The sequence below is a fragment of the Aspergillus vadensis genome (assembly GCF_003184925.1).
Source record: "Aspergillus vadensis CBS 113365 unplaced genomic scaffold BO88scaffold_20, whole genome shotgun sequence".
Taxonomy (NCBI): domain Eukaryota; kingdom Fungi; phylum Ascomycota; class Eurotiomycetes; order Eurotiales; family Aspergillaceae; genus Aspergillus; species Aspergillus vadensis.
In genome coordinates this window covers 616877-640832 of record NW_020292058.1, presented here as the reverse complement: position 1 = coordinate 640832, position 23956 = coordinate 616877, and the positions used below count along the sequence as shown (strand labels likewise).

At 51.4% G+C, this 23956-nt stretch overlaps 9 protein-coding genes across 9 annotated transcripts; 5 read left to right on the top strand and 4 right to left on the bottom strand.

Annotated features, from left to right (window-relative positions):
* Positions 1-2168: 2168 nt before the first annotated feature.
* Positions 2169-3455, bottom strand: BO88DRAFT_315486 (HET domain-containing protein; the record flags this gene model as incomplete). Its single annotated transcript, XM_025702456.1, has 2 exons — positions 2169-2669; positions 2751-3455. Coding segments are annotated over 2 exons (1206 nt in total), but the record flags the coding sequence as incomplete, so codon positions are not given.
* A 1175-nt stretch (positions 3456-4630) lies between these two features.
* On the top strand, positions 4631-6051 carry BO88DRAFT_406711 (EBP2 family rRNA-processing protein). The gene is made up of 2 exons (XM_025707224.1): positions 4631-5450; positions 5518-6051. Exons 1-2 carry the CDS (start codon positions 4676-4678, stop codon positions 5829-5831), a joined length of 1089 nt encoding a protein of 362 aa, XP_025560489.1. The 5' UTR covers positions 4631-4675; the 3' UTR covers positions 5832-6051.
* On the bottom strand, positions 5921-8402 carry BO88DRAFT_406709 (uncharacterized protein). The gene is made up of 5 exons (XM_025707223.1): positions 8003-8402; positions 7644-7912; positions 7414-7572; positions 6155-7360; positions 5921-6104 (listed from the first exon to the last, which is right to left on the bottom strand). Exons 1-4 carry the CDS (start codon positions 8205-8207, stop codon positions 6230-6232), a joined length of 1764 nt encoding a protein of 587 aa, XP_025560488.1. The 5' UTR covers positions 8208-8402; the 3' UTR covers positions 5921-6104; positions 6155-6229.
* A 419-nt stretch (positions 8403-8821) lies between these two features.
* BO88DRAFT_406708 (pseudouridine synthase PUS4) lies at positions 8822-10230 on the top strand. Its single transcript, XM_025707222.1, has 2 exons — positions 8822-8949; positions 9012-10230. Exons 1-2 carry the CDS (start codon positions 8916-8918, stop codon positions 10175-10177), a joined length of 1200 nt encoding a protein of 399 aa, XP_025560487.1. The 5' UTR covers positions 8822-8915; the 3' UTR covers positions 10178-10230.
* On the bottom strand, positions 10216-14708 carry BO88DRAFT_393006 (putative GPI-anchored cell surface glycoprotein). Its single transcript, XM_025705089.1, has 4 exons — positions 14227-14708; positions 13912-14099; positions 10783-13845; positions 10216-10731 (listed from the first exon to the last, which is right to left on the bottom strand). The coding sequence occupies exons 1-4, from the start codon at positions 14298-14300 to the stop codon at positions 10688-10690; spliced, it is 3369 nt and encodes a 1122-aa protein (XP_025560486.1). The 5' UTR covers positions 14301-14708; the 3' UTR covers positions 10216-10687.
* A 1292-nt stretch (positions 14709-16000) lies between these two features.
* On the top strand, positions 16001-17023 carry BO88DRAFT_113751 (2-oxo-4-hydroxy-4-carboxy-5-ureidoimidazoline decarboxylase). Its single transcript, XM_025701289.1, has 3 exons — positions 16001-16524; positions 16581-16680; positions 16736-17023. The coding sequence occupies exons 1-3, from the start codon at positions 16121-16123 to the stop codon at positions 16793-16795; spliced, it is 564 nt and encodes a 187-aa protein (XP_025560485.1). The 5' UTR covers positions 16001-16120; the 3' UTR covers positions 16796-17023.
* Positions 17024-17432: 409 nt separating this feature from the next.
* BO88DRAFT_469178 (extracellular metalloproteinase) lies at positions 17433-19277 on the top strand (the record flags this gene model as incomplete). The annotated part of the gene is made up of 3 exons (XM_025711611.1): positions 17433-18208; positions 18250-18800; positions 18859-19277. The coding sequence occupies 3 exons, from the start codon at positions 17433-17435 to the stop codon at positions 19275-19277; spliced, it is 1746 nt and encodes a 581-aa protein (XP_025560484.1).
* Positions 19278-19735: 458 nt separating this feature from the next.
* On the bottom strand, positions 19736-21286 carry BO88DRAFT_469174 (putative MFS monocarboxylate transporter; the record flags this gene model as incomplete). Its single annotated transcript, XM_025711610.1, has 5 exons — positions 19736-19889; positions 19967-20064; positions 20144-20917; positions 20971-21187; positions 21237-21286. The coding sequence occupies 5 exons, from the start codon at positions 21284-21286 to the stop codon at positions 19736-19738; spliced, it is 1293 nt and encodes a 430-aa protein (XP_025560483.1).
* A 457-nt stretch (positions 21287-21743) lies between these two features.
* On the top strand, positions 21744-23907 carry BO88DRAFT_345763 (C6 zinc finger domain protein; the record flags this gene model as incomplete). The annotated part of the gene is made up of 3 exons (XM_025703312.1): positions 21744-22653; positions 22750-22798; positions 22851-23907. 3 exons carry the CDS (start codon positions 21744-21746, stop codon positions 23905-23907), a joined length of 2016 nt encoding a protein of 671 aa, XP_025560482.1.
* Positions 23908-23956: the final 49 nt, after the last annotated feature.

Genomic DNA, 23956 nt, shown 5'->3' with positions numbered 1-23956 from the left:
GGTGGTGGAGTGGGATTCGGAGGGGGTTGTTTGTGTGTGTGGGTTTCATTGTGATGATGATTGATTGTTTCTCATTGTGAGGTAGATAATAGTGTAGATTGGACTTGGATGGCTATGGGCAGTGTGATGACCTTAGGGCTATATATGTTGGTACCGGCGGTAGATTTTGCATATCATCATCCCTGCATTGGAACAGTTGAATATACTGAAATCTCTACAATGCATCCATCATCAATACCTGCTAAAGGTTACTACACGGTTGTCTCCGAGCTCGGAATCACCGAAGTATAAATGCCATTTACCAAATGTGACAAAACCCGCATGATGCAGCCCTATGCGGTATCCTGTAGATAGGCCCTTCCGTCACCATCCTGCACGTGCATCATTGAGTTTGATACTCTACACTCTCAGGCTCATGGTTCCAGTGTCACAACATGTCAAATCTTGCCCCCTTGCAGAGCCTGATTTTCTCGGTTCTTCCGTCCGCCTACCACATAAGGCCATGGCATCTGTAGGGAATGACAGAGGTTGAACAAAATTAGCTGTCCTGCATAAGAGACGGAGACACCGTCTGGACAGAACAGTGTATGTATGGTATCCCCTTGCAGTCAGGATTTTAGTGTTCTGATAAACCGTCCACCATCTATAGGATGATCTGAGAAGAATATGGTGCATTAAGGGACGATATACTCCATACTATGCAGTGTTAAATCACTTTTCATTGCCGCCGTCAGTAAGGTACAGCAGACCTTTTTTCTGTAGTGTGATTATGTCTTGTTGGTTATGTCCTGTGTAAGGTGGTTGTGGTAGTGTACTACTTTGGACTCGTTGCAATGGGTGAGTTTGTCCCCAACAGGGTCTTCTGGTATGCTTCCTCAGAACGATTTATCTTTTGCTTGATCTGTTGACTCAACCGGCATCCCCGTTGTCGTAGACTGTATCTGGAAGACGACGCTAGCAAGGGATATTGAATTTCGCGTCTAGTGGCAACCTTCTTGTGGCTGTGCGAGGGGATGAAGCAGCATGATAGCTAATGGACTGATTGGAGTAATGTGTAGTCTCATTAGACATTTGCCTTGCGCAGAAAAGATCACTAAGAAACAAAGGTATTGAATTTCAAGAAGATAGTGGTATGACGTTTTTCAATTTATCTAGACACCAACTCAACTCCCCCATCAACTAACCCTCTCCTCATCCCTCTCAAGTCCTAGCATCATGCCTAACACTAATCCCATTCCTCCCTTATCCATCAAATCTGCCAATGTAAGCACAAATTACTCCGGAGGCGATTGCAAGAGAATCTAGAGTTATTACTATATTGGATAGTAGACATTGTCATGTGGTAATCAGTTTGTATATCCTAAAAAGCTATATACGCGTATAGTCCTATCGAATCAATGATAGGCGTAGCCTATTCTTGATTCAAGACTAGCATACATTTCCTTTCATGGTAGTCTCATGGCAGTATCTCTATATTATAATTCTCAAAGAAAGCAAACTTGCAGTCTTTATTGTGTACACGCCTACATAGGGGTGTAGACCATGCAACAGTGAGACGTGTCCCTGCCTAGCCTGTTTACCATAATTTATCGAAGACAAAACTGTGTAGGAGGTGTCTTCTCCATCTCGGAACAAAGAGGATCCGGATCAGTTTCCCCTCGATTTGATATTCCCTCGACGTAAGCCCGCCCTATGACCTTGAAACACTGAACCTTTTCACCATCCACAAGCAGCTCGTCTGGGATGGGACGAAGAACAAACACTTGAGCAATTCCACAGGGGATGACAATATAATCACCCTCTTCAAGCCCACAATCCGTGAGACCTATACTGCTGCCAGTTGAGGTGGCTATGGTGAAATATCGCTGTCCTATAAGTTTGCGAAAAGAGAAGCAAAGCCCTGGAAGAGAACCTCTCATTGCCTCCCAAAACTCATCATGCTCATAGATAGATTCATAGATAGATATTTTCATGATTTCGAAGAACGTATCAAGCATAAAAAAATCGGAGCAATCAGTGTAGTAATAAGTAGCTTTTAATATATCATCGGGACTTGTGGCGTTTTCCGCAAGCACCTGTACCTGCCCTACACAGTGCAAGGCAGGTGAGTCGAACAACTTTGGAGGAGAGGCAACTCCTATTTTCTGACACCAGAGCTTGAGAGTCTGCATATCATCTGTGATTATAGGCGCAAGATCTTGAATTGGCTTCCAGGGAGCGTTATTCAAATATAATGATTTGGAGAAGCTTTGTTGCATCTTTGCTCGATGCTCCGGATCCTTCGTGGTGAAGTCCACAACCCATGAAGGGAGTGAGTCGTCCTGGTTAAAAGAGTTGAAAGAAAAATCAAAGCCATTGAATATACTCATATTGGCTTCGTGTCCCAAGACAAAGGACGTTGTTTCATGACTGACCTGACTGATGGTCTTTCGATAGTCAGGAGGGTATGTTTCCCTAGCCGAGGGAGAAAGCCCATATAACGCATATACATTGTCCAGTCGATTACTGCAAAGCCGGTCAACCGTAAGCAATAGCAAGTCTCCAAGTCCAGATGGACACGGGGTACCTGGGTTGAGGCGCAGAATATCCCGAGGGATCTTATTCAAGAGGCTGTCGAGGTCTTGTTGCATTGCACGGAGGAGGAGAATGTTCTTGTAAAGATTTTCCGTCTCGTATGTATTTGCTACCGATGATGTTTCCCCTAACATTGAAGCAATAAAAATCCTGGCAACGAAGATCTCCTGGTATACGTATGTATTTGCTTCCGATGATGCTTCCCCTAACATTGAAGCAATAAAAATCCTGGCAACGAAGATCTCCTGGTATAATTGCTTGAAGATATTCCCTATGGTAAAAGTCGTCTTTTCATGCATGCATACAACGGCATTTCTTGAGAGATGCCACTCTTGGAATGTCCATAGCCGATGCCAATACTGCGCGGCACACAGTGCCTTAGCAGCTACACAGAGCACCAGTATAGACTCCAAAGGACCAAGGCCGGTGCTTGCGATGTAAAGCCCATCTTCGTTGGCATGAAACCACTCGACGAGCTTCAGTGCTACCGGCTCCAGATCTCCCAGCCAAGCAACCACCGACCTGGCAGTTGAATAGATTTGATACATCAATACGACCTGCGAGTTCCGCTCTGAGATATCGCCTTGATTGATGCAGACATAATCAACCCACACAGTGCGTTCTGTATCAGGCTGGCGAAGTCCTCGCAGGAAAGCATGCAGATTCGGTGTTACACCGACTATACAGTCATCAACCGAGATGTCAACGGTCACAGAAGTGTCGCCCCATACGTAAGACAGGGCTTCGAAGTCGCAGGTATCGTTGAGGGATACGGTATGAAGCGATGCTCGAACGGGGTTCTCGTCATTCTCATCGGGAAAGATAGTCAAAAGACGGATCTGTTTGGCACTGGGGTCTAACTTGTTGTATGATAACGGCATCTTGGGAAGTAACAGGCTCGAGATGGGGTAGCAGTCGTGCTAGTGTATAATAGTCTCAGATATTCCCGGTAGCTTGGGTAGTCATTAGGTATTCTTACGAGCTGCGTTCGGGTCAATAAGTGCGGAGTGCGCCAAATTTGATGGTGCGGCGCTAATGCTGCACCCTCGACACACTAACCATTTATTGGAGAACATTTTCTCTAAGAGTAGCTATCTTTGTCTTTTTGACGCACAGCCTTTGATGTACTTGTTTGAGTATTCCGAATGTGTGCATATTTGAGGACATCTGAATGGGGATACTACCACCACACCAGCATCAAGAAAGGAAGGAGGTACCATCATCTTTGGAAAAGTCTAAGTATTTATATTTCTTGAGTTTCTTCTGATAAAGTAACACAAAATCCGGAGGAAGGCTCATGAAATATGAACAGTATGATGATTAAAGCTTCAAATGGAGAGGATCACAAAACCACCAGTGTAATCCAAAATATACATATCCCATCAATATAGGTCTAGCACTAGCACTGGGAACTGGTGACTGACACTAGCAGGTCGGTGGAGTCAGTTGAGCTTATTGCTGATCAAGTTAGACTAGCAGGAAGTTCATGAACGTGCCATACTTGATGCCTGTGGACTGGCGCTGTTCAAGTGCACCGAGTAGTGACACCTCTGCCGGAATCAAAAAGGGCCAGGACTGACTTGAAGGGTTTATGAATGGCCATTTCCTAGGGCCTGCGCTGTCAAAGTAAAGTAGAAATGGTGAGCATGAACAAAGAGCAGAGCGGATTGCCCTATCCCAGATATATATAGTTGGGTAACCAGTCTCTTGTATCATGGATGAGGCTGACATACCTAGGTTGAATACTAATCCCAATCTCAAACACATTCCACATTATCGTCATAATTACAATACCAATCACAGTCAACTCAAGTCCCAATCATGAACTGTGCAATCATCAATCATAACCAACTCCTCTTCTCCATAACAATCCATCCATCCCCTTATCACCACACCCTCCCTTATCGATAACCCATCCACGATAACGGAACAACCTTCCTCCCTAGCCCCACAACACTAAACCCAATCCATCCTTAGCGCTACCAAATCTCCCCAAAAAAATATTCCCATTGATTTGCAGCAAGCAAAGTTCCAGCCGGCAGCTTTGCACCATACCAACAACACCCCAATCCCACCCACACACCACATACCATAAACCAACATGCCTAAGCGCAGCAAGCTCCTTCAGGCTCTGGACGAGCACCGCGGTCGCGACTACGAGGCCGAGAAGCAGAAGAAGCTTGTTAAGGCGGCGAAGAAGAAGAACACTTCTACCAAGGGTGACGATGTGAAGGAATCGGTTGTTGAAGAGAAGAAGAAGAAGGAGGAGGAAGAGGAGGAGGAGTCCGAAGAGGAAGAAATCCCCGACGCCGAAGAACCCTCCGAAGATGAGGAAGAAGAAGAAGAGGAAGACGAAGAAGAAGAAGAATCCGACATCCCCCTCAGCGACCTTGAGGACGACGAGCGCGAAGACGTCGTCACGCACCAGCGCCTCACAATCAACAACAGTGCCGCCATCACCAGCAGTCTGAAACGCATTTCCTTCCTCACTCCCGCGACGCCCTTCTCCGAGCACAACAGTCTCGTATCTCAGGAACCCATTGAAGTGCCCGACGCCAACGACGACCTGAACCGCGAACTGGCGTTCTACAAGGTATGCCAAGCGGCGGCGATGACGGCGCGGAGCACGCTCAAGAAAGAAGGCGTGCCGTTCACGCGACCGGGCGATTACTTTGCCGAGATGGTGAAGACGGATGAGCACATGGGCAAGATTAAGAAGAAGTTGTATGATGAGGCGGCGGCGAAGAAGGCTGCGGCTGAGGCTAGGAAGCAGCGCGATTTGAAGAAGTTTGGTAAACAGGTGCAGGTTGCGAAGTTGCAGCAGAGGGCGAAGGAGAAGAGGGAGACGTTGGAGAAGATTAATGCGTTGAAGAAGAGTACGTTCTTTCTATTTCCATACCCTTTTGGGGTTGGTTGATTTGTGTGGCTAACTGTTTCGTGCAGAGCGCAAGGCTGAGACTGGCGGTCCTACGGATGATTCGTCGAACATGTTCGATGTCGCTATTGATGATGCGGCTCAGGCTGGTGGTGGTCGCAAGCGTGGTCGTGATGCTGAGGGTGGTCCGTCGATGAAGCGTCAGAAGAAGAATGAGAAGTTCGGATTCGGTGGTAAGAAGCGCTTCGCGAAGAGTGGTGATGCTGTTTCGAGTGGTGATATGCGTGACTTCTCGGTTAAGAAGATGAAGGGTGGTCCTAAGGGCGGTGGTGCGAAGAGGCCTGGCAAGAGCAGGAGGGCTGCTGCTAAGGGCCGTTCTTGATTCCATTCGCTGTACATTTCTTTATGGTTTGTTTTATTGTTAGCTTGTCGGATACCGGTCGGGTTATAAAAGCAGTGTTTCCATAGACAGTTTGATTTGTATATTGATAATCATGGAATGGTGACTGTCTATCTAGCTGAACCTGAGTAGGGGACTTCATTATGCTGGTATCTCTGGTATCACATCATGTCTCAAGAAGCAGAATCCCACCCGCCATGTATCATGCCACTCAACGCCGCTAACCTGACTCCGTAAGTGCTGCGAGCTACGCAACTAAAGAAAGGTAAGTATGACTACGAATGCAGAGATAGTGAGCAACATACCTGGTAGACTGCACACGCACATCATCTGTCTGCACAGAAATTGTATCTATTTGTTGCATCTCATTGTATGCCTGATTATGTCTTCACTCCATTAGTGAAGGCGCCATCCACCGGATGCTCGGTATCAAATGCGCCCAGCTCTCTGATACGACTGAGGAGGTTGTCGACAGGAAGCCCAATGTTGAGTCTCTGTTCAGCAAAGACAAGATCGATCTTTGCTTTAGTATCATCCGCATGAGCCAGGGCATGATCCTGGATCAGCTCCTTGCCACGTTTCGAATTGCTTTTGTGGATGACCTTTTCGCAGCCTCGAACGTGACATGTCCAGGTATCGGATGTTATATCATCTTCAAGGGTGGCTTCCAAATCTGATGCATCCGCATTTGTCTCACGGTCAGCCCCGGAAACAGACGTGTTCCGGCTCTGAAGCGTCTCTTGCAATGGCGTTTTTTGGATGGGGGTTGCATCGTACAGAAGCGACCGCGTCCTGCGCTTCGCGCGGGTCGACAACGGGTCGCGAACAAGATCATGTCCGCGGACTTTGCTTGGAGTCTCGAATTCGTCCATTGCATCGTTGTCGTTGTCCGAGTCGTCATCTTGGTCATCAACTGCACTTCGTGTTCGTTTTCCGGTCTGCTTCGTGGCAACAGAGCTCTTCGGTCGCAAGACCGACTTGTGGACCCTACGTCTTCGCAGTCGGGGATGGTCTTCATGCTCACTTTCTTCTCCGGACGATTCATCGTCATCGGTCGGACGAGGCCGCAGCGGGGTGAGAGTGATTTGCTGGACTCTGTTTTTCTTGGCCGCGGCTTTGAGCTCGCGGTAAATAACCTTGCGGGACCAGTCAAAGTTGTATGTTTTCGCCTCGTCCATCATTTCTATGATAGCTTCGGCCCGTGCACCGACAAGGTCGTGTGCGTATTCGGTACTGTCGATTGCGAAGCGTTCGACGAGGGTGTTGATGAGCAGTTCGAAGGTCAATTGACGCTTAGCCAGGTATCCTGCTTCTTTGAGGTCGAGAATGACCTTGTAAATAGCATCTGCCTGGTCTTTCGATAGTCCAGATGTATCTGGTTGTGCTTCCGCCTCATCTTGGTCCTCATTCTCGTCCTCTTCCTTGTCTTCCTCTTGTTCATCTTCCTCCTCTTCCTCCGACTCGACCTCCTTCGCCCCTTCGTACTGTGCTTTAATCTGCTCATAATCATCCTACACAATTAGCACATTCCCACCTCTCCCTTAAGAAAGAACAGACGACATACCGGAAACTTCTCGCAAAGATGTTCAAAAATGCACGTAGTGGTCCACTGCACATCCTCCTCACCCTTCAACATCCTGGACAGCAGAAAGTCATGGTGTTTATAAAACACCTCTGCAGAGTCATCCGCATCCTCGCAAATCCCATGCGTATGGCTCACATACTACCCCGACCCAACCAAAACATTAGCAAACAACATCCACCAAAGAACAGAAGAAACAAATGGGAACATACCTCCTCACACAAATACTCTACACTCGGATTCCAATTCCTCCTCTTCCTCCTCCTTTTCGACTGATGGCGATCCGCCAGGAAATACAACAGATCAATCGCCTCCACCACATCATTAAAGATGGCTTTGTACCCCTTCGCCGGAGATATCGAGAACCAGCCCGCCTTCCCAGCCACCCAGAACCCAACCTCCCCATCATTATGTTGTCCGTAGGCGAAGTGGGTGACGTTTTCGAGGACGATGCGTTTCGTCAAGTATTCTGGGTCGAGCACTAGCCAGTATTCAGTTAGCACCGCACCCCCCTCCATTCCTATCAGACAATAAAGATAGAGGGAAATAAGAAAGTGAGGGGATTTATTACCTAGCTTCTCCTGCTCCTCCTCCACCTCATCCAAACACCCCGTCACCTGGACCGGATTCTCCGGCGAGGCAGTCAACAGATTCGCATAGCGGGATTTGCCCGGAACCAGGACTCGAACTTCCGACAGGCTGAACTCTTCCCAGTCGTTTTCGTCGGTGAGGGAGGGGTCTCTGGCGGCCAGGACACTATCTTCGCGGGAGGTCATGGTGGGGACTGCATGTTGCTTTCGATGCTCGGAGGGGGCTTTTGTTAAGTGATTTCTCTCGGTTTGGAGAGGGGTTAAATAAATACAAGAAAAGCAATGGGTAAGGTAGTTGGTAGGTAGTAAAGTGACGGAATGATTGAATGAATGAGTGAGTGAGGAGTAACTGAAGTGAGGGATAGTAGTAGTAGAGGGAGGGGTGGGTGAAGCTGACTGACTGCAGTCACAGCGATGATGCTGCTGTTGCGCTGCCAGCCGGAGGACAGTCCGGTAATTACCAGACAATTACACCACTGCTTGTGCCGTGATTAGGTGCGGAGGTGGGCAAGCTTACCGGGTAATTACTGCAATTTGGTGTGGTAATTTACTACGTACTACCAGCGGGAATTCTTTCATGCCTAGACTGGACTAGACTCGGTCCCGTAATGGGAAACTTGCATTGCGGGTAGGTTTGTAACTTTGCGGAGCTGAAAATATATTTTGGTTGGACTTCACTGCTACTCTAACTACTTACTACTTTTGGTGTAGTATTCGCTGCACCTCTATTTTCCTCAGTTTTATTGGGCTATTTATATATATTTGCGTACAATCGTATCACTGAGCTGTGCTAGTCGATCAATCAATTGTGCTCTCAAATAACCTCACCCACCTTCCGACCCTCATCGCTCGCCGATGAGCTTCCGTCAAGCCCTCAGACCCTTCCGTCGCACCATGTCCGGTGAAAAGATCTACGAAGGCGTATTCGGTAATCACTATCCTAATTATCCTATCTACCCCGGCATTCAACTAACAATGGGTAATGAACAGCCGTCCACAAACCCCAAGGCGTCTCCTCCGCCGACGTCGTCCGCACCCTCCAAACGCACTTCAACCCCTCCAAGCTCTTCGCTCCCTGGCTCGCCGACGAGCGCGCCCGTCGCGCCCGCGAAAGCAACTTCCAGCGCAAGCGTCGTCGCACGCAGCGTCTCGACGTTAAGATCGGCCATGGAGGCACCCTCGACCCCCTGGCGACCGGCGTTCTCGTCGCGGGCGTCGGCAAGGGCACGAAACATCTGAATGAGTTCCTGGGATGCACGAAGCAATACGAGACCGTTGTGCTGTTCGGTGCCGAGACAGATACCTATGATCGACTGGGAAAGGTGGTGCGCAAGGCGCCCTACGAGCATGTGACGAGGGAGATGGTGGAGAAGGCATTGGAGCAGTTCCGTGGGAAGATCATGCAACGGCCGCCGATTTTCTCGGCGCTCAGGGTCAATGGAAAGAAGCTTTATGAGTATGCGCGCGAAGGCAAGGAGCCGCCGATTGAGATCCAGAAGAGACCGGTTGAGGTCACGGATTTGAGGATCCTGGAGTGGTATGAGCCTGGGACGCATGAGTTTAAGTGGCCTGAAGCTGAGGCGGAGGGCGAGGAGAAGGCTGTCGCGGAGAAGTTGTTGGCGAAGGAGGATGAGTTGCCCGTTGTGGAGAAGGACGGTGAGGGTGAAGGAGAGGCCTCTGCGAAGAGAAAGTCCCCGCCTGCGGAGGATGCTCAGGAGAAGGTTGAGGGTGATGATGCTGAGTCTGCTCCCTCGGCCAAGAAGCAGAAGGTTGCTGAGGGTGAGGCTGCGCCTGTTGCGCCGGCCGAGCAGGAGTCTGCGGAGGCTACCAAGGAGGAAGCTAAGGAGGAAGCCTCCGAGCCCAAGCCCCAGTCGCAGCCTCAGCCGGCTGCGGTGAAGATCACCATGACGGTGTCGTCTGGTTTCTATGTGCGCTCGTTGGCGCACGACCTGGGCAAGGCGGTCGGAAGCTGCGGTCTGATGAGCTCGCTCATCCGGTCCCGTCAGGCCCAGTTCGAGCTTCACCCGGACAAGGTGCTCGAGTACAAGGACCTCGAGGCCGGCGAGGAGGTCTGGGGCCCCAAGGTCCAACAGTTCCTTGAGGACTGGGAGGAGAAGCGACTGGCTCGGCCGTCGTCCCCGCGTTCCCCGAAATAGAATTAGTTTGTAGCTACTAGGCCGGCGTTGGGAAATTTAATAAATGTTCGCATGTATTCTTGGATGTTGAAGGATGAGTAGATGTTTGCCAACATGTCGGGAACAGTCTTCCGACTTTGCTCAAGCAGGAGCTAGCCAGTCAACCAACAGTCTAAGGCTACAATCCAAGACGTAACGGGACCGCACTGCTGACAGTAGAACAATCTAGATGTCTGGACAACCACGCCACGCTATTAAAGAACCAACCGCCAATGCTGCTAATGTCGACACGAAGAAACCAAGACCCACATCCTACAGAGCAAGCCGACAGAACATCCTGTCTCACCAACAAGTCCAACAAAAAGGAATAGAAGAGTAGAATGTGATGGGTACAAAACAGTGGGTAGAAGGAAACCGTTTTGAGGGGTATACCGCTGAAAACACCGGATGAGGAAGGAAAGGAGGAAGGAATGCGCAATATATGCAGGTCAAGGAGAAGGAAAGGCACAAGCTCTATGCAGGAGATCAAGGCTAATGAGAGACGGTCTGGTAGGTGTTGTGAGCGTCGAGCAGCGCTACATTGTGTTAGTTACCATCTATTAAACGTATCAAGGCGGGCGACTTACTCTGAAGCACGAAGGTTTGCCCCTGTCTCGACTCGCAGGCGCACTGAAGAGTGTTGCCGTCCAGGAAATCCAGCAGGATGCTGTTGGGCAGCTCCTGGCGGTCTTCATCCGGCAGGCAAGGAGTGCGGAACTCGGACATATGATACCGCTTGACCAGGTTGCGGTTGGTCGAATCCAAATTGCCAGGCGTCAGGATCAGATATCCCTGGTCATCAATTCGGACAAAGCGACGCTTCCACAGGAGAGTGTCAGGAAACTGCACATTGACCTCGCCAATATCGATCGCCGGAGCCACCTCCGTCGCCCTCGAGACTGGCCTCTCGGGTTCCTCAAGCTTGATGGGGACCACATGGTCATCTCCCTTGATAGGGTTCAACACACCAGCAACGCTCTTACGCGAAGTGATAGAGGACATGCGGCGCAGGAGTCGCGTCGCACGGGATTCTTTCTTCTCATCAGGGGAGGAGGGCGCATCACCAGACGACTTGGCGGGTGATGCTACCTCTTCTTCTTTGATGGATGTAGGGGTAGAGATTCGGCTCTCCGGACGCTGCATGGACACGGAGGATTGCTGGTCGGATCCAGCAGAGGACGGGGGCAAGGTGTCATCTTCCGACGGAGTGATGGTAGGTTCTGTTTGCAGACTCAACACAGGGAGCTGTGTAGTTTCCTGTTCGACAGTAATCTGGCTGGGTTGTAGATTAAGGGCGACCGGCTCGGATGGGTCGGCGTTCGGGTTGGTTTCAGCAGCGGTGGGATCGCGAACAATGCGAGCGGTCACAGAGACCGAGCTAGGAGAGCGCGAGAGGCCAGGACCAGCGAGGCCAGGGCCCGCCTGTGAGCTAGGTCGTCTCACACTTGCTGAGCGCGAGAAGGATTCAGGGGCGTATGAGAGGGGTCGGGGCATCGAAGGTCCCGAGTAACCTTTGCGAAGAGTCTCGAAGGAGGCAGCGGAGGGAGCGGCGAGGGTTTGGCCGTTCGTCGAAGGGGCGTCGCGACTGCTGGAGAACTTCTCCAATGCCTTGATGCGGCTGGAGATGCCCGACGACACATTGATCTTCCTTGCCACCAGGACCGGCCCGTTCTGGGAACCAGAGTCGGCACCCGTCGTCGAGACGGAGCGGCCCATGGCTACGGTCGACATGTTGGGGGACTGGTGTCCAATGGCACTGGGGTTTGAAACGGCACGCGAATTCCTCCACGCATCAGGCGAGACGTTGCCGTTGCTGCTGTTGGAGTAGCCTGGGGAGAGTGGTGACACGCCCACGGAGATGGGCTTGGCCTCCTCAACCGTGGCACTGGTCAATTCTTCCATGAAGGAGTCGTCTGAAAGAAGGTTCTCGTCATCCGAGTAGTCGGGAGTTGGGACTTGAATAGGTTCGAGGTAGGGTTTACGTTTCTCCTTTCGAGACGTGCTGTGCTGTCGCTCCACATTCGAGGATTCAGGGGTCAAGTCATGCTGCGGCTCCGTCGGAGGGGGAGCGGCGATCGACAAGGACTTGGGGGTGAAGGTGACCGCTGGAAGATGGTGGGGGGAATCGGGCCGAGCAGGCGACTCGAATAGATCGGACTCAGTCACGTCTGGCGTGCTGGGTTGGTGGTGGTGGTGGTGAGGGAGGACCTCTTGTTCGCCAGGAACAACAGGATGGGGGACTGGTTTTGGTGGCGAGGGGCCAACAATCTCTTCGTCCGGAGCCTTTCCAGAATTGTTCTCGAGTGGAGCGGCGATGGCGCTAGGCAGCCTAGTCGGGGAGCTGGGGCCACCCGAGACGCCTCCGGAATTGGATGCGTCCAAGTCCCTGTCGCCCTCCTGCGTTTCAGATCCCGAACGAGTGGGTGTTGTCGCCTGAAACTCATTACTGCTGTCGCTCAGGTGTGCCGGTTGGCTAAGGGAGAGGTGGTCGCCCGAGGGCTCAGGGGATTTAGGAGTAGTACGGCCGTCTTCTTCTTCAGCCCCCTGATGACGGAGCGTGGGCTGCAGGCTTGGCTGAGTTTCGGAAAGGGGCTCCTTGTTCGGCCCTGCCAAGTGGGCCATTCGGTCATCGCCCCCGTCGTGCTTCATTTTACTTGGTATATGACCGATGTTCTCCTTATTTTCGGTCATATCCAGCCCGGACGTCTCTCCCTTATCTGTCGCAGAACTGTTCTTCCCTTCCTTTGCTTTTTTCTCCATTTGCGTTTTCCGCATCTGAAGCGCCTTCATCAACCGCTCTTTCTCGTTGGACGTGGTGGAGGAAGACAGCGCGCTCAGTGACTTGGCACCGGGCGATATTTTGGGCCGCGAGATGGGCATGGAAAAGGGAGGCACCAGTAACGGAGGCACCGCCGGCACTTTGCTGGCGACGGGGGTCCCGTTGCCTCCAGAAGATCGAGGTCGCGAAGGACTAGGATTGGACTTGCGCAGGGACGATGATCGAACGCCCGCAGGCAAGGATGCCACCGGCCGCCGCTCAGCGCTCCGAGAGAGGTTGCCTGCCGTGCGAGGGCGTCCGCTGCCATCTACTGAAGGGCGGGGGCCCAGCTTGACCTTAGCTTTGTATCCGGCACGCTCCAGGTCACGTACGGACGGCCTGGCGGACTGCGAAGATTGGCGGGGCTCCGACGGAGCATAGGATGCGTCTTCTCGAAAGCTCTTATAGGAAGGAGCCCGCTCCGACGTGGCCACGGACGAGGACCGCTCTCGAATGGAGGCGTTTTCGGAAGTTTTCGGGGTTGAATCATTGCCGACTGGTGATTGCTGGATACTCGACACCACTGACGGGGGAACCACCGTGGCTTCGGACAGCTGACTGAACGATCTCTGCCGCGGCATTCCATCGGCCGCGGACTGCGCCTGGTTCTCGTCCTTGCCTACGGTAGCCTCTTCGGCATCTTCCGCGATCTCTTTCAATCGGCGACGACGGAGGGAGCTGGAAGAGGAAGTGATCGAACCGGAAGCCGTATGCAGTAAGCATGCGGAGGACAATGCGCTTTCTGTAAGTTCCGATGGCTGCGTCACCGAGAATACCGTATCATGCGGGGAGAACTTGTCTAGAATCGATTGGAATTGAACCGTCGTTCGGGCTGCAGGGAGATGACGAGGTCAGTGGATGCAGGATTGTCAGGATGGGACAGTATATCTGGACGAACCCTGAACGAGACGGGACATGCCCTCTGGCAGATAGCTGAGGACCACTTTCCGTCGCCGATATTGTAGGAAGCCGTAGAGCGGAGACTTCTCCTCGTAGCTGTCGATCGCGTTGCGCACGTCGGGCACCCCGCCGGTGCCGCGATCAAGGAGATCGACTTCATCCCTTGATACATACCGGAGGAGAAACCTAGAAGAGACGCAAGCCATGCGCATTAGCGACAGTCGATGCGATTGGGTTGCAATGGCCACCCTTGCAACGGAGGACCCGAAGGGTGCTGCAGGGTATAGCCGAGACACACGGACTAAGTACTTACCATCCACCGGCCTCGGTGAGCGCGGTCTGGTAGGCATCGATGACGGTGGGATTATCTAGCCCATTGAGCGACATGACGGGAACTGCATTGGAGGCAGATGCCCAGGACCGTCACAGATCACGATTCAAGTGATGATGATGATGATGGACGATGGGGGGAGGGGAAAAGAAGAAAGAGGAGGGGCGAGAGGAGAAAAAAGAGGGGAAAGGGAGGGTCTAGCGGAAAGGATCAGGATGTAAGGAAGCAAAGCAAAGCAAAAGCAGTGCGCCGGTCCTCGAAGTGTGATGGCAGCGAGAGCGAGACACACACCAGCGGTGGAGCGAGATCAAGACGGGCGGGACACACTAAACGGGGGGATGGATTGAGAATCAGATACAATGTATAACTAATTCCCTTTTTTGTGAACAAGAATGCTGATCCATCCGCAAAGACGGCCGAGGGGGACCGAGTTGGTGAGTTTGTGCCCACGAACCTCTCAGGAGTTCAGCCCGGGCTTGAGACCGTTCAGGGGCAGAAATGGGGGGGAAGATGGAGAGTGATGGTTGGTTGGTTGGTTAATAATAACGGGTGTGGAAAAAGTGGATTGGCCCGGGTGCCTTTCTCTCTCCACTTCAAGTCACTGAGAAGTGGAAATAACTTGAACAAGTTCATTCAATCACTGAGGGAGAGAATGGAAAGGAAGGGAAAAGAAAAAGAAAGGAAGTCAAGTAGATTAATCTCTATATTAATGTGTCTGTCTCTAGTCACCCTCTCTCATTAATCAGGCCATTGACAAGCGGACTACTACTAGTACTTGATGAACTGAAGTTATGTCCCTGAAGGCAACACCAGATGGGGATCCAATAATGACGCCGCAGAAGGAAGTCCGACCGTGGGACTATTGGTTGAACCAATTTCCAATTGACTGACTCTCAGGTACCGACTTACTTACTTAGTAGTTGTTAGCACTAGTGCACACCCCTCTCCACGGTCGCGGAATACCATTGTTAGAGAACGACTCATGTTGCTCGTGGTTCCAATTCCTCTCGGCATCCGACAACCGGCGTGAACGGGAGGAGGAGGAAGAGGAAGCAGCAGCAGGGATGATGCGGGTTCGCTTTTCATCTGCAGGTGGCTTTCCTGGTCGCTGCCAGGGCCGTGCGACGGTTACTTACTTTACCGATAGGATACCAAGGTCATACACGACGGTATGGTGTTAATACTTAATACGTATCGGCTAGGCTCAAAATCGGTCAGGATAGCCATGCGATCGGCCACTGCTAATTATCCAGACCCCCAATATACTATCTCTCTATCGCTGAGAAATTCTCCTGGATGGAGTCTATCTGGTTGCCCACTTAAACTTTATCCTACCTTACATGGCCACTATCGATGGACAATCCGATTCTTGTCATCGCTTTACCCCCTCCCCAGATTCCCAGTTATGGAAGGTCAGGGGTCTAGAACCCCTGCGGATATTCTGAGCATGTCCGACCGTGTTGTCAATCTGCAATGTAATAGTTCTAAACCGATGCTGATGAGAAGCTCAAGCTCTAGCTCAAGCTCTAGCCCTAGCTTTCACAGCTCTTGTCCGTGCACCTTCAGTCTCAGTCCAAATGTTTGTGAATAACTGATCCCTCGTTGCAATTGAGATGGATCTCATCCACAATGTGATGGGGGTATGGGGATGGTTGAATCTGTCCGCATCTGGAGGTCTCCGGCCCGCTGCCTTTCCATCGCTCGGAGGCTGCCGATGCGGGGACTCAATTGAAGCAGCATATATCCAACTACCCCCCACTACAACTATCACCGTTGCTTTTCTTGAAAGAAAGGAAATCGATCTAGTTCCCTTCATTCGAAAACATCACCTTAGCTCATAGTCCTTGTCAATTAGTATCCTCCCCTCCCCACCATCATGTCCTCCGATCTCCCCGCTCCGTCGTCCATTACATCACTCCCGCAGGAGCAGCAATTCCGCGTCCTCGATACCCTGTTCGAGTCGTCGCCGGAGCTGCACACCCTCATGGCTCCCGTTCTCGCAAACCAGACATTCTCATCCTATCCAACTCTGATTGATGCTGTTGGCGGTCGCATGTCCGCCCTGTCCGCTGCCAACTCGTCCAAAGATCGCGATATCCTGGTGGGGATTCTGGGATCGCATCCCCGCCTGGGACAGCCCAAGGGAGCCCCGACAGAGCACTTGAGCGAACTGAGCAAGAAGGAACAAGCAAACCTGAACACGGGAGCAGAGGAGCAAGCGGAGAAGCTGAAGCGTATGAATGCGGAATATGAGGAGAAGTTCCCCGGCCTGCGATTTGTGTATGTTCTCAATCACCCAATGACTTGTGTTGGTCTGACGTATCTCCGTGGCATAGTACTTTTGTCAACGGCCGCAACAGGGATGTTATCATGGAAGAGATGCGGGCGCGGATCGACCGGGGTGACGCTGATCGCGAAGTGGAGGAGATCATACAGGTGAGATGGCTGTCCACCCAACCACGGAGCAGTGCTGACAAAGGGCTCTTTACAGGCAATGTGCGATATTGCAAAGGATCGGGCACGGAAATTGGAGCAATCTGCTAAGATATAGTTCCCATCATGCAAGCGTACTAGATAACAACAATAAATACCCTTCGATTTCAGCAGACCCTGATACATCTCCTTGCCAAAGCCGCTGCTTTGCAACGTACAATTCTATCTAAGCGATTCCTCAGCGGAGCTCTCTGTCTCCTATGGGAGACAATGGCGGTAGTCTGCATGGCGACTGGTGATTCCGTTAGTATAAAAGTGGCTGACTAGTGCCGGCGAATTCTGGGAAGTCTGTCTCGTCTCACAACGGGACGATCTTCCGTCCTCAGGATGCATACTACCAGCACTTCGTTAGTGGTATACAGACTGGTTTTGCCTATTGTTGTTGAAGGAGTATCTTTTTATGGGATCCCTTACCACTCTGCAAGCTAGCTTGTGAGACAACCCGGGGGGTCAGTCATCGGTAGGCCAATGATATCGGAGGGGGAGAGGTTGTACATCGCCATTGTTGGACAGTCATGCAACGTCGGACAGTAGCTTTCCTTCATAGGGGATTCTATGGGGAATGGGAAGGATAGGGGTAGCTGTGGCTGTACTGACTGCTCTTATAGCTGAGCAAACTGGCAGTATATATAAACCAAGTTCTAGTCTATCAATAATCCTAAACCATCTTTCATTCCACCCACCCATTAGCCAACATGCATGGACTGCGCCTAATATGCAGCATAGGGGCATTGCCTTTGGCCATTCTGGCATATCCTACGGCCTCAACTTCAGCATCCGTGGATCTGAACGTCCTCCGCTTGACCTCTAACGCAGAATATGTCAACTCAATCAATGTGAACGCAAACCGATCAGTAACAGTGTCCGCCGATGAACACTATACCAATACAGCAGCTCGACTGGTTCAAAACATTGTTCCTGGAGCAAGCTTCCGTCTCGTCGATGACCACTATGTCGGTGACAATGGCGTGGCGCATGTATACTTTCGCCAAACGACCCATGATATTGACATTGACAATGCGGACTTTAATGTTAATGTATGCTCCCCGCTCACTCTGGTAGAGAAAAGCTCACTGCTACAGATTGGAAGAGACGGACAGCTTTTATCTTTCGGACATTCATTCTTCACAGGCGCGTTGCCGAGCAGCTACCTGGACAATCCTAACATCCTGAGTCCCGTGGCTGCTCTAAGGGGAGCAAGAGATGCTTTACAGCTTCCACTCACCATTGACAATGTTTCTGCAGAAGCTGCTAATGGACAAAACGAGTACATCTTCAGACAGGCAGCGGGAGTGCTTTCTAACCCCAAAGCCAAACTAGTCTACCTCGTCAAGCCAGATCGGACACTGGCACTCACATGGAGGATAGAAACAGACATGTACGAGCACTGGCTACTGACCTACATTGATGCAGAGACCACCGCTATCCATGGCGTAGTCGACTACGTGGCAGACGCGACATACCAAGTCTAGTAAGTGGCCCTACAAACCACATAACGAAGCTAAGAAACAGTCCTTGGGGCACCAACGATCCAACAGAAGGACATCGCACCATCCTCCTCAACCCCTGGGACCTATCCGCATCCGAATACACCTGGATCAGCGACGGACAAAACAACTACACCACAACGAAAGGCAACAACGCCATCGCGCACTGGAATCCCACCGGCGGTGGCTCCTATCTCTACAACCTACGCCCATCCAACCCCGACTTGAACTTCCAATATCCCTACTCCCCCAACATGTCCCCACCCCGATCATACATCAACGCCTCCATCGTCCAGCTCTTCTACACAGCAAACACCTACCACGACCTCCTCTACACACTAGGCTTCACCGAACCCGCCGGCAACTTCCAATGGAACAACAGCATCCACGGCGGCCGCGACAAAGACTACGTGATCCTCAACGCCCAAGACGGCTCCGGATACAGCAACGCAAACTTTGCCACTCCCCCCGACGGCATCCCGGGTCGTATGCGCATGTACATCTGGATCGAATCCACTCCGTCGCGTGATGGAAGTTTCGACGAGGGAATCGTAATCCACGAATACACTCACGGTGGTAAACCCCCCTCTCCCCTTACCTATTGACTAAATCACTCAGTCTTCTATCCTCTCAGTATCGAACCGCCTCACCGGTGGCTCCCATAACGCCGGATGCCTCAATACCCTCGAATCAGGCGGTATGGGCGAAGGCTGGGGCGACTTTATGGCCACGGCCATTCGAATCAAGCCCAACGATACACGCAGGACGTCTTACACTATGGGCGCCTGGGCGGATAACGATAAACGCGGCGTCCGCGACTATCCCTATTCTACTTCATTTGCCGAGAACACTCTGAACTACACGAGCGTGAATACCATGAATGGTGTGCACGCTATCGGAACTGTCTGGGCGACTATGCTGTACGAGGTGATGTGGAATCTCATTGATAAGTACGGGAAGAATGATGGTCCCAGACCGGTGTTCAGGAACGGGGTGCCGACAGATGGAAAGTACTTGATGATGAAGTTGGTGGTGGATGGGATGGCGCTGTAAGTGGTCCACAGAATAGCTTTTTTATCACCTTCGGGGTGTCCGTCGGATCGTGACTAATGATTGAATGAAGACAACCATGTAATCCGAACTTCGTGCAAGCGAGAGATGCCATTCTCGACGCAGATATTGTGTTGACTGGGGGGAAGAATCGATGCGAGATATGGAGGGGGTTTGCGAAGAGAGGATTGGGGCAGGGAGCGGGTTATAGTGGTGGTGGTTTAAGTCGGATGCGGAGGGGGAGTACACTTCTCCCTAGGGGATGTTAGGTGTAGCAGATGAGTGGAGATATCTGGTTATTAGAGGAGGACTATAGCTAGCACTAATACAGCATCGGCGAAGCTGAAGATGAAGGAAATCTATAAAACAGCCATTACCCTGTATCCTACTGAACATACCATACCAACAACTGAACCACACAACATCCCATCAGCCACTCAACACCCCCAGTATATAAGAACTCAAACAACAACCCAGAATTCCAACCTCTGCTTCCCCCTCGCCACAACCAACAACACCCCACCCACCAACAGACTCAGCCCAGCGTATACCGACAGCGCAAGAAACCCATACTTTTGCACCAGCGCTCCAGAGATAGGTATTCCAGCCATAGCACTATATCCCATCCCAGATACCGTTAGCAAAGCAACACCATCACAACGAACACAAACCACACATGAAATAGATCATACCTCAAAGCCGTAGCCCCCATAACAACCCCCACCGCCAACCCCACCGTCTTCGGCGTAGCAAGCTGCAATGCACATGCTTGTTGGAGGGAAAGGATAGCCTATACACATCCATCATTAGCTTTCATCATCCACCCCTCGGGAATAGAAAAGAGAAGAAGGGGAAAGGGATATACTCACCCCCGAAGCAAACCCATACGCCACCGCAAACACCACCAACCCAGCCACACTCGTCGCCTTCGTCCAACAGAGACAAACCACCCCGGAGAGGATCGTAAACACGATACAGACATTAAACCGTCCGTACTTGTCAGCTAGTATGCCGCCGATGATCCTCCCGAACAGGGACGCGCCGTTCAGCATTGAGATTGAGTAGAATGACAACGAGGAGGAAAAGCCCTTTGCTACGCCGTAGCTGGAGACGTAGAAGAAGGGCGAGAACATCCCGAAGTAGATGATGAAGAAGGAGAGGCAGGTTAGGTGGAGGGTTGGGTTTTTGAGGAGGGGTGGTTCTGCTTCTTTTTGAGGTTGGGGTGCAGGGGAAGGTTTCTCTGATTCTGGTTCTGGGTGCGCCTGTGGTTGTTGGGATGGTGACGGTGAAGGAGGTGAAGCAGGTCTACAACAAAAACAAGTCACTGTGAGTAGCGGCAACATGATGAATCCCACGATGCGCATAGTCCATCCGAACCCGATGTTGGGTTTCTTGAGTAGTTCATTAACGATGATCGGCCAGAGGACGCCGCCGAGGGAGGATCCCCCGATCACAATGCCGACTGCTGCGCCGCGCTTGGTCTTGATGTGTTGGCCGACGAGGGCGATCATGGGGCAGGTGAGTAGGGATAGGGAGATGCCAAGGAGGATGCCTTGGGCGAGGATGAATTGGTAGAGTTGCTTGCAGAGGGAGGTCATCATTATGGAGAAGATGGTTCCGAGGGAGCCGATGCAGAGGAGGAGCTGCATCGTTTACTAGTCAGTATAGTGTGGATATGCATGGGGCGGATACGCACTCGTGGCCCGAGTGTGTCCAGGAGAGGGCCAGATACGACAGACACCCCGAAGATGAAGAATATGTCGATTGAGGCTATCCATGCGATGGTTGATTCGGGTTGGTTGGAGAGTTGGTCTTTTTTGTAGTACTCGAGGAAGAGGCCGAAGGAGTTTACGAAGCCGACGGTGCAGAACATGCCGCAGAATGAGCCGAGGAGGGTCATTATTGCGAGGGGTCTGGTGGTAGTTAGTGATGTGCTTTTTGTTGGGGGTATGGGGGAGGTACGTGTATTCGGAGGGTGTTTTGGTGGAAGGGGCATCGTTAGGGTGAGCCATGGTTGCTAGTTAGGTTTGACAAGGTGAAGCTGAAGATATAGTGTCTAGTGAGGCTCAATGTTATTTTGGGTTGATGGAACATGTTTGAAGCCAGAGCCTTTGAGCGCATATATATCATTTGTATACAGTGACAAGTAGTACATATCGAAGTTGTAAGCCCCGGAGCCTCCGGGGACATGGTTCATGGTGTTGTGATAGTATGTAAGTATGTACGAAGCTTGATGGAGGCTCGGACTGTCCGCGGAGCTTCCGGGCGGCGGCGGTTAGCCATCAAGTTCAACCACTCCACACCACCGCAAGAAACAACCGACAACAATTCTTTCAGCATCACAGAACATTGCTCTCTACAACATTGTAGTGCAGAAGTGAAATGACTGTTTGCTGAAGCGGATGCTGACAATCACGTGACCTGCCCAATAAATCGCCTCCGGGCAAGTTATCAACTCAGCATCTCATCATGAAGCGCAAGGCTGCATTACATCTGCCGCATACCTCCAGACGCGCTCCCAGGCAGGACCCCGTGTCTTGCGACTCTTGTCGGCACAAGAAAATTAAATGCGATCGTCAGCAGCCATGCAGCAGTTGCTCCGCGCGCCGATTGGCGTGCATTTATGGGAGACCAGAGGCCGCAAGGGTTCCCAACCCATCACCGGCTGGCGCAATGCGGACGCCTCCTGCGAGTAGCACAAGTGTGCCCCCGGGAGCCGAAAATGCTTCTACCGGACCTACTGATGCTCCATTGCAGCCAAGTAATCGGGAGTCGCTACTCACAGCGGACTGGCTAGAGAACATCCACATGGCTGACCGGGTGCCGACAGCAACCCCAAAATGGTTTCGAGATGAACTAGACGATTCGGTAAGAGGGCACAACTTGAGCGTCAATGAGAAGGCAGGGCCAGCAAGACCCCTGCTATCAATGCCATACATGAATCGGTCCGCCATCAACGAGAATCCGGCGTCGATCAACTTGATTGACTTTATCCCCGCAAAATCGGAGGCTTTGGATCTCTTTCAATATTATCATCGCTACGTCGACTATCTCTACCATATACTTGTCCCTAAGCGCGTGGAGGACCAAATAGATGGGATCTACTGTTGCATCGAAAGGGGTGAGCCCGTAGACCTCAGCCACTTGGCGCTGCTTTTCGGCATCCTAGCCAGCTCTCTATGTCTGCAGCAAAGTGTGGTGGCATCTTCTGATGTAGGAGATCGAAGCCGAGAGTTTGCCTTTCTTACTGGTGCCGCGTTGATTCAGGGCCATTACTCCCTGTCTCCGACGCTCGTGGGCTTGCAGGCCACCATGGTAGTCATGCATAATGTCTCCAACTGGAACATTCCACCGTCTGTGAGCGGTCTCTTTGTGCACGGTGCTATCGTCAGCCAAGCAAAGAGTCTTATGCTTCATTGTATTGACTCTCCACGGTTTCGGAATGAGAGAGAGGGAGTTGATTACAATTCCATAGATCTGGAACTGAAGAGACGGATATGGTGGGATCTGACGTCGTTTGACTGGTAAGAACTATCCAAAGCTCTATGAATGCCAATTGCTCAATAAAGATTGCAGGCTACTGGGCTTCCTACCTGGTCCTCAAGAGTGGACGTATCTTATCCAGCCATGCCACATGAACGTGAACCAGCCATTGAACATAGATGACAATGCCATGTACCACGACATGGTATCACTGCCAAGTTCCACACCAACAGACATGTCCTTCTTCCTCCAACGTCTGAAACTAGCGTCTGTCAGCCGGGAGGTAGTTGATGCAACATCCTACGAGCACCTGCATGGCTTGGAACCACAGTACGAAAAAGTTCTCGAGCTAGATCGAAAGTTCCATCAAGCTGTGGCGGAAATCCCGGATTTCTTCCGCCTGGATCCATCGTCCAGACGACGTTTCGCTTCACTCTACGAGGAGCGCCCGACCATTGCCTGGCAAGGCTGTCTCCTGCAACAGGGCTTCTTCTCACGCCTGTGCCGCCTACATCGTGACTTCTTCATTAGAGGGGCCCGTGAACCAGCATACTCATATTCTCACGTTATTTGTCTACAATCTGCCCGAAAGGTACTGGAGATTAAGAGGATCATGGATGGAAACGAACCAAACTATACTCCGCCAAACTCTGTCGTCTGGTCAGTCATGCATCATGTATTCGCTGCCGCCGTGATACTATTACTGGACGTGTGCTTCAACTGGGACGATATACTAGCCGAGAAACGAAAAGAAGAAGTGCTAGATGCCTGCCGCATGCTGAGCAAGGCACAAGAGTCGTCTGCTCTGGTCAGGGAAGGAATAAATGCCATGATGGGTGTACTACAAAAGCATTGGAGGACTGGAAAGTTGCAACGGAGTGACGAGAACCCCCCTGTTGTTCCACGTGGGAATGACGCAGCGCGTTATCAGCCGGGTCACACACAGGCTTACACCCAACCTCTCGGAACCGAATTAAGCAATGCCCCGCCACATCCTCCAGCTATCACTGGTGAAAATATTCCCCAAGAGAGACAATTGGAGGACATCTGGACCGAGATGCTTGAGACAGGAAACGACCTAGCCCTGGACACTGCAGACTGGACGGAACTATTGAATGAGCTGACAGACCCAGAGCTATCTCGGGGATGATCTGGTCAATTCCAGACAGTCTCAGTAATACTCCAGAGGATCTCCTGTC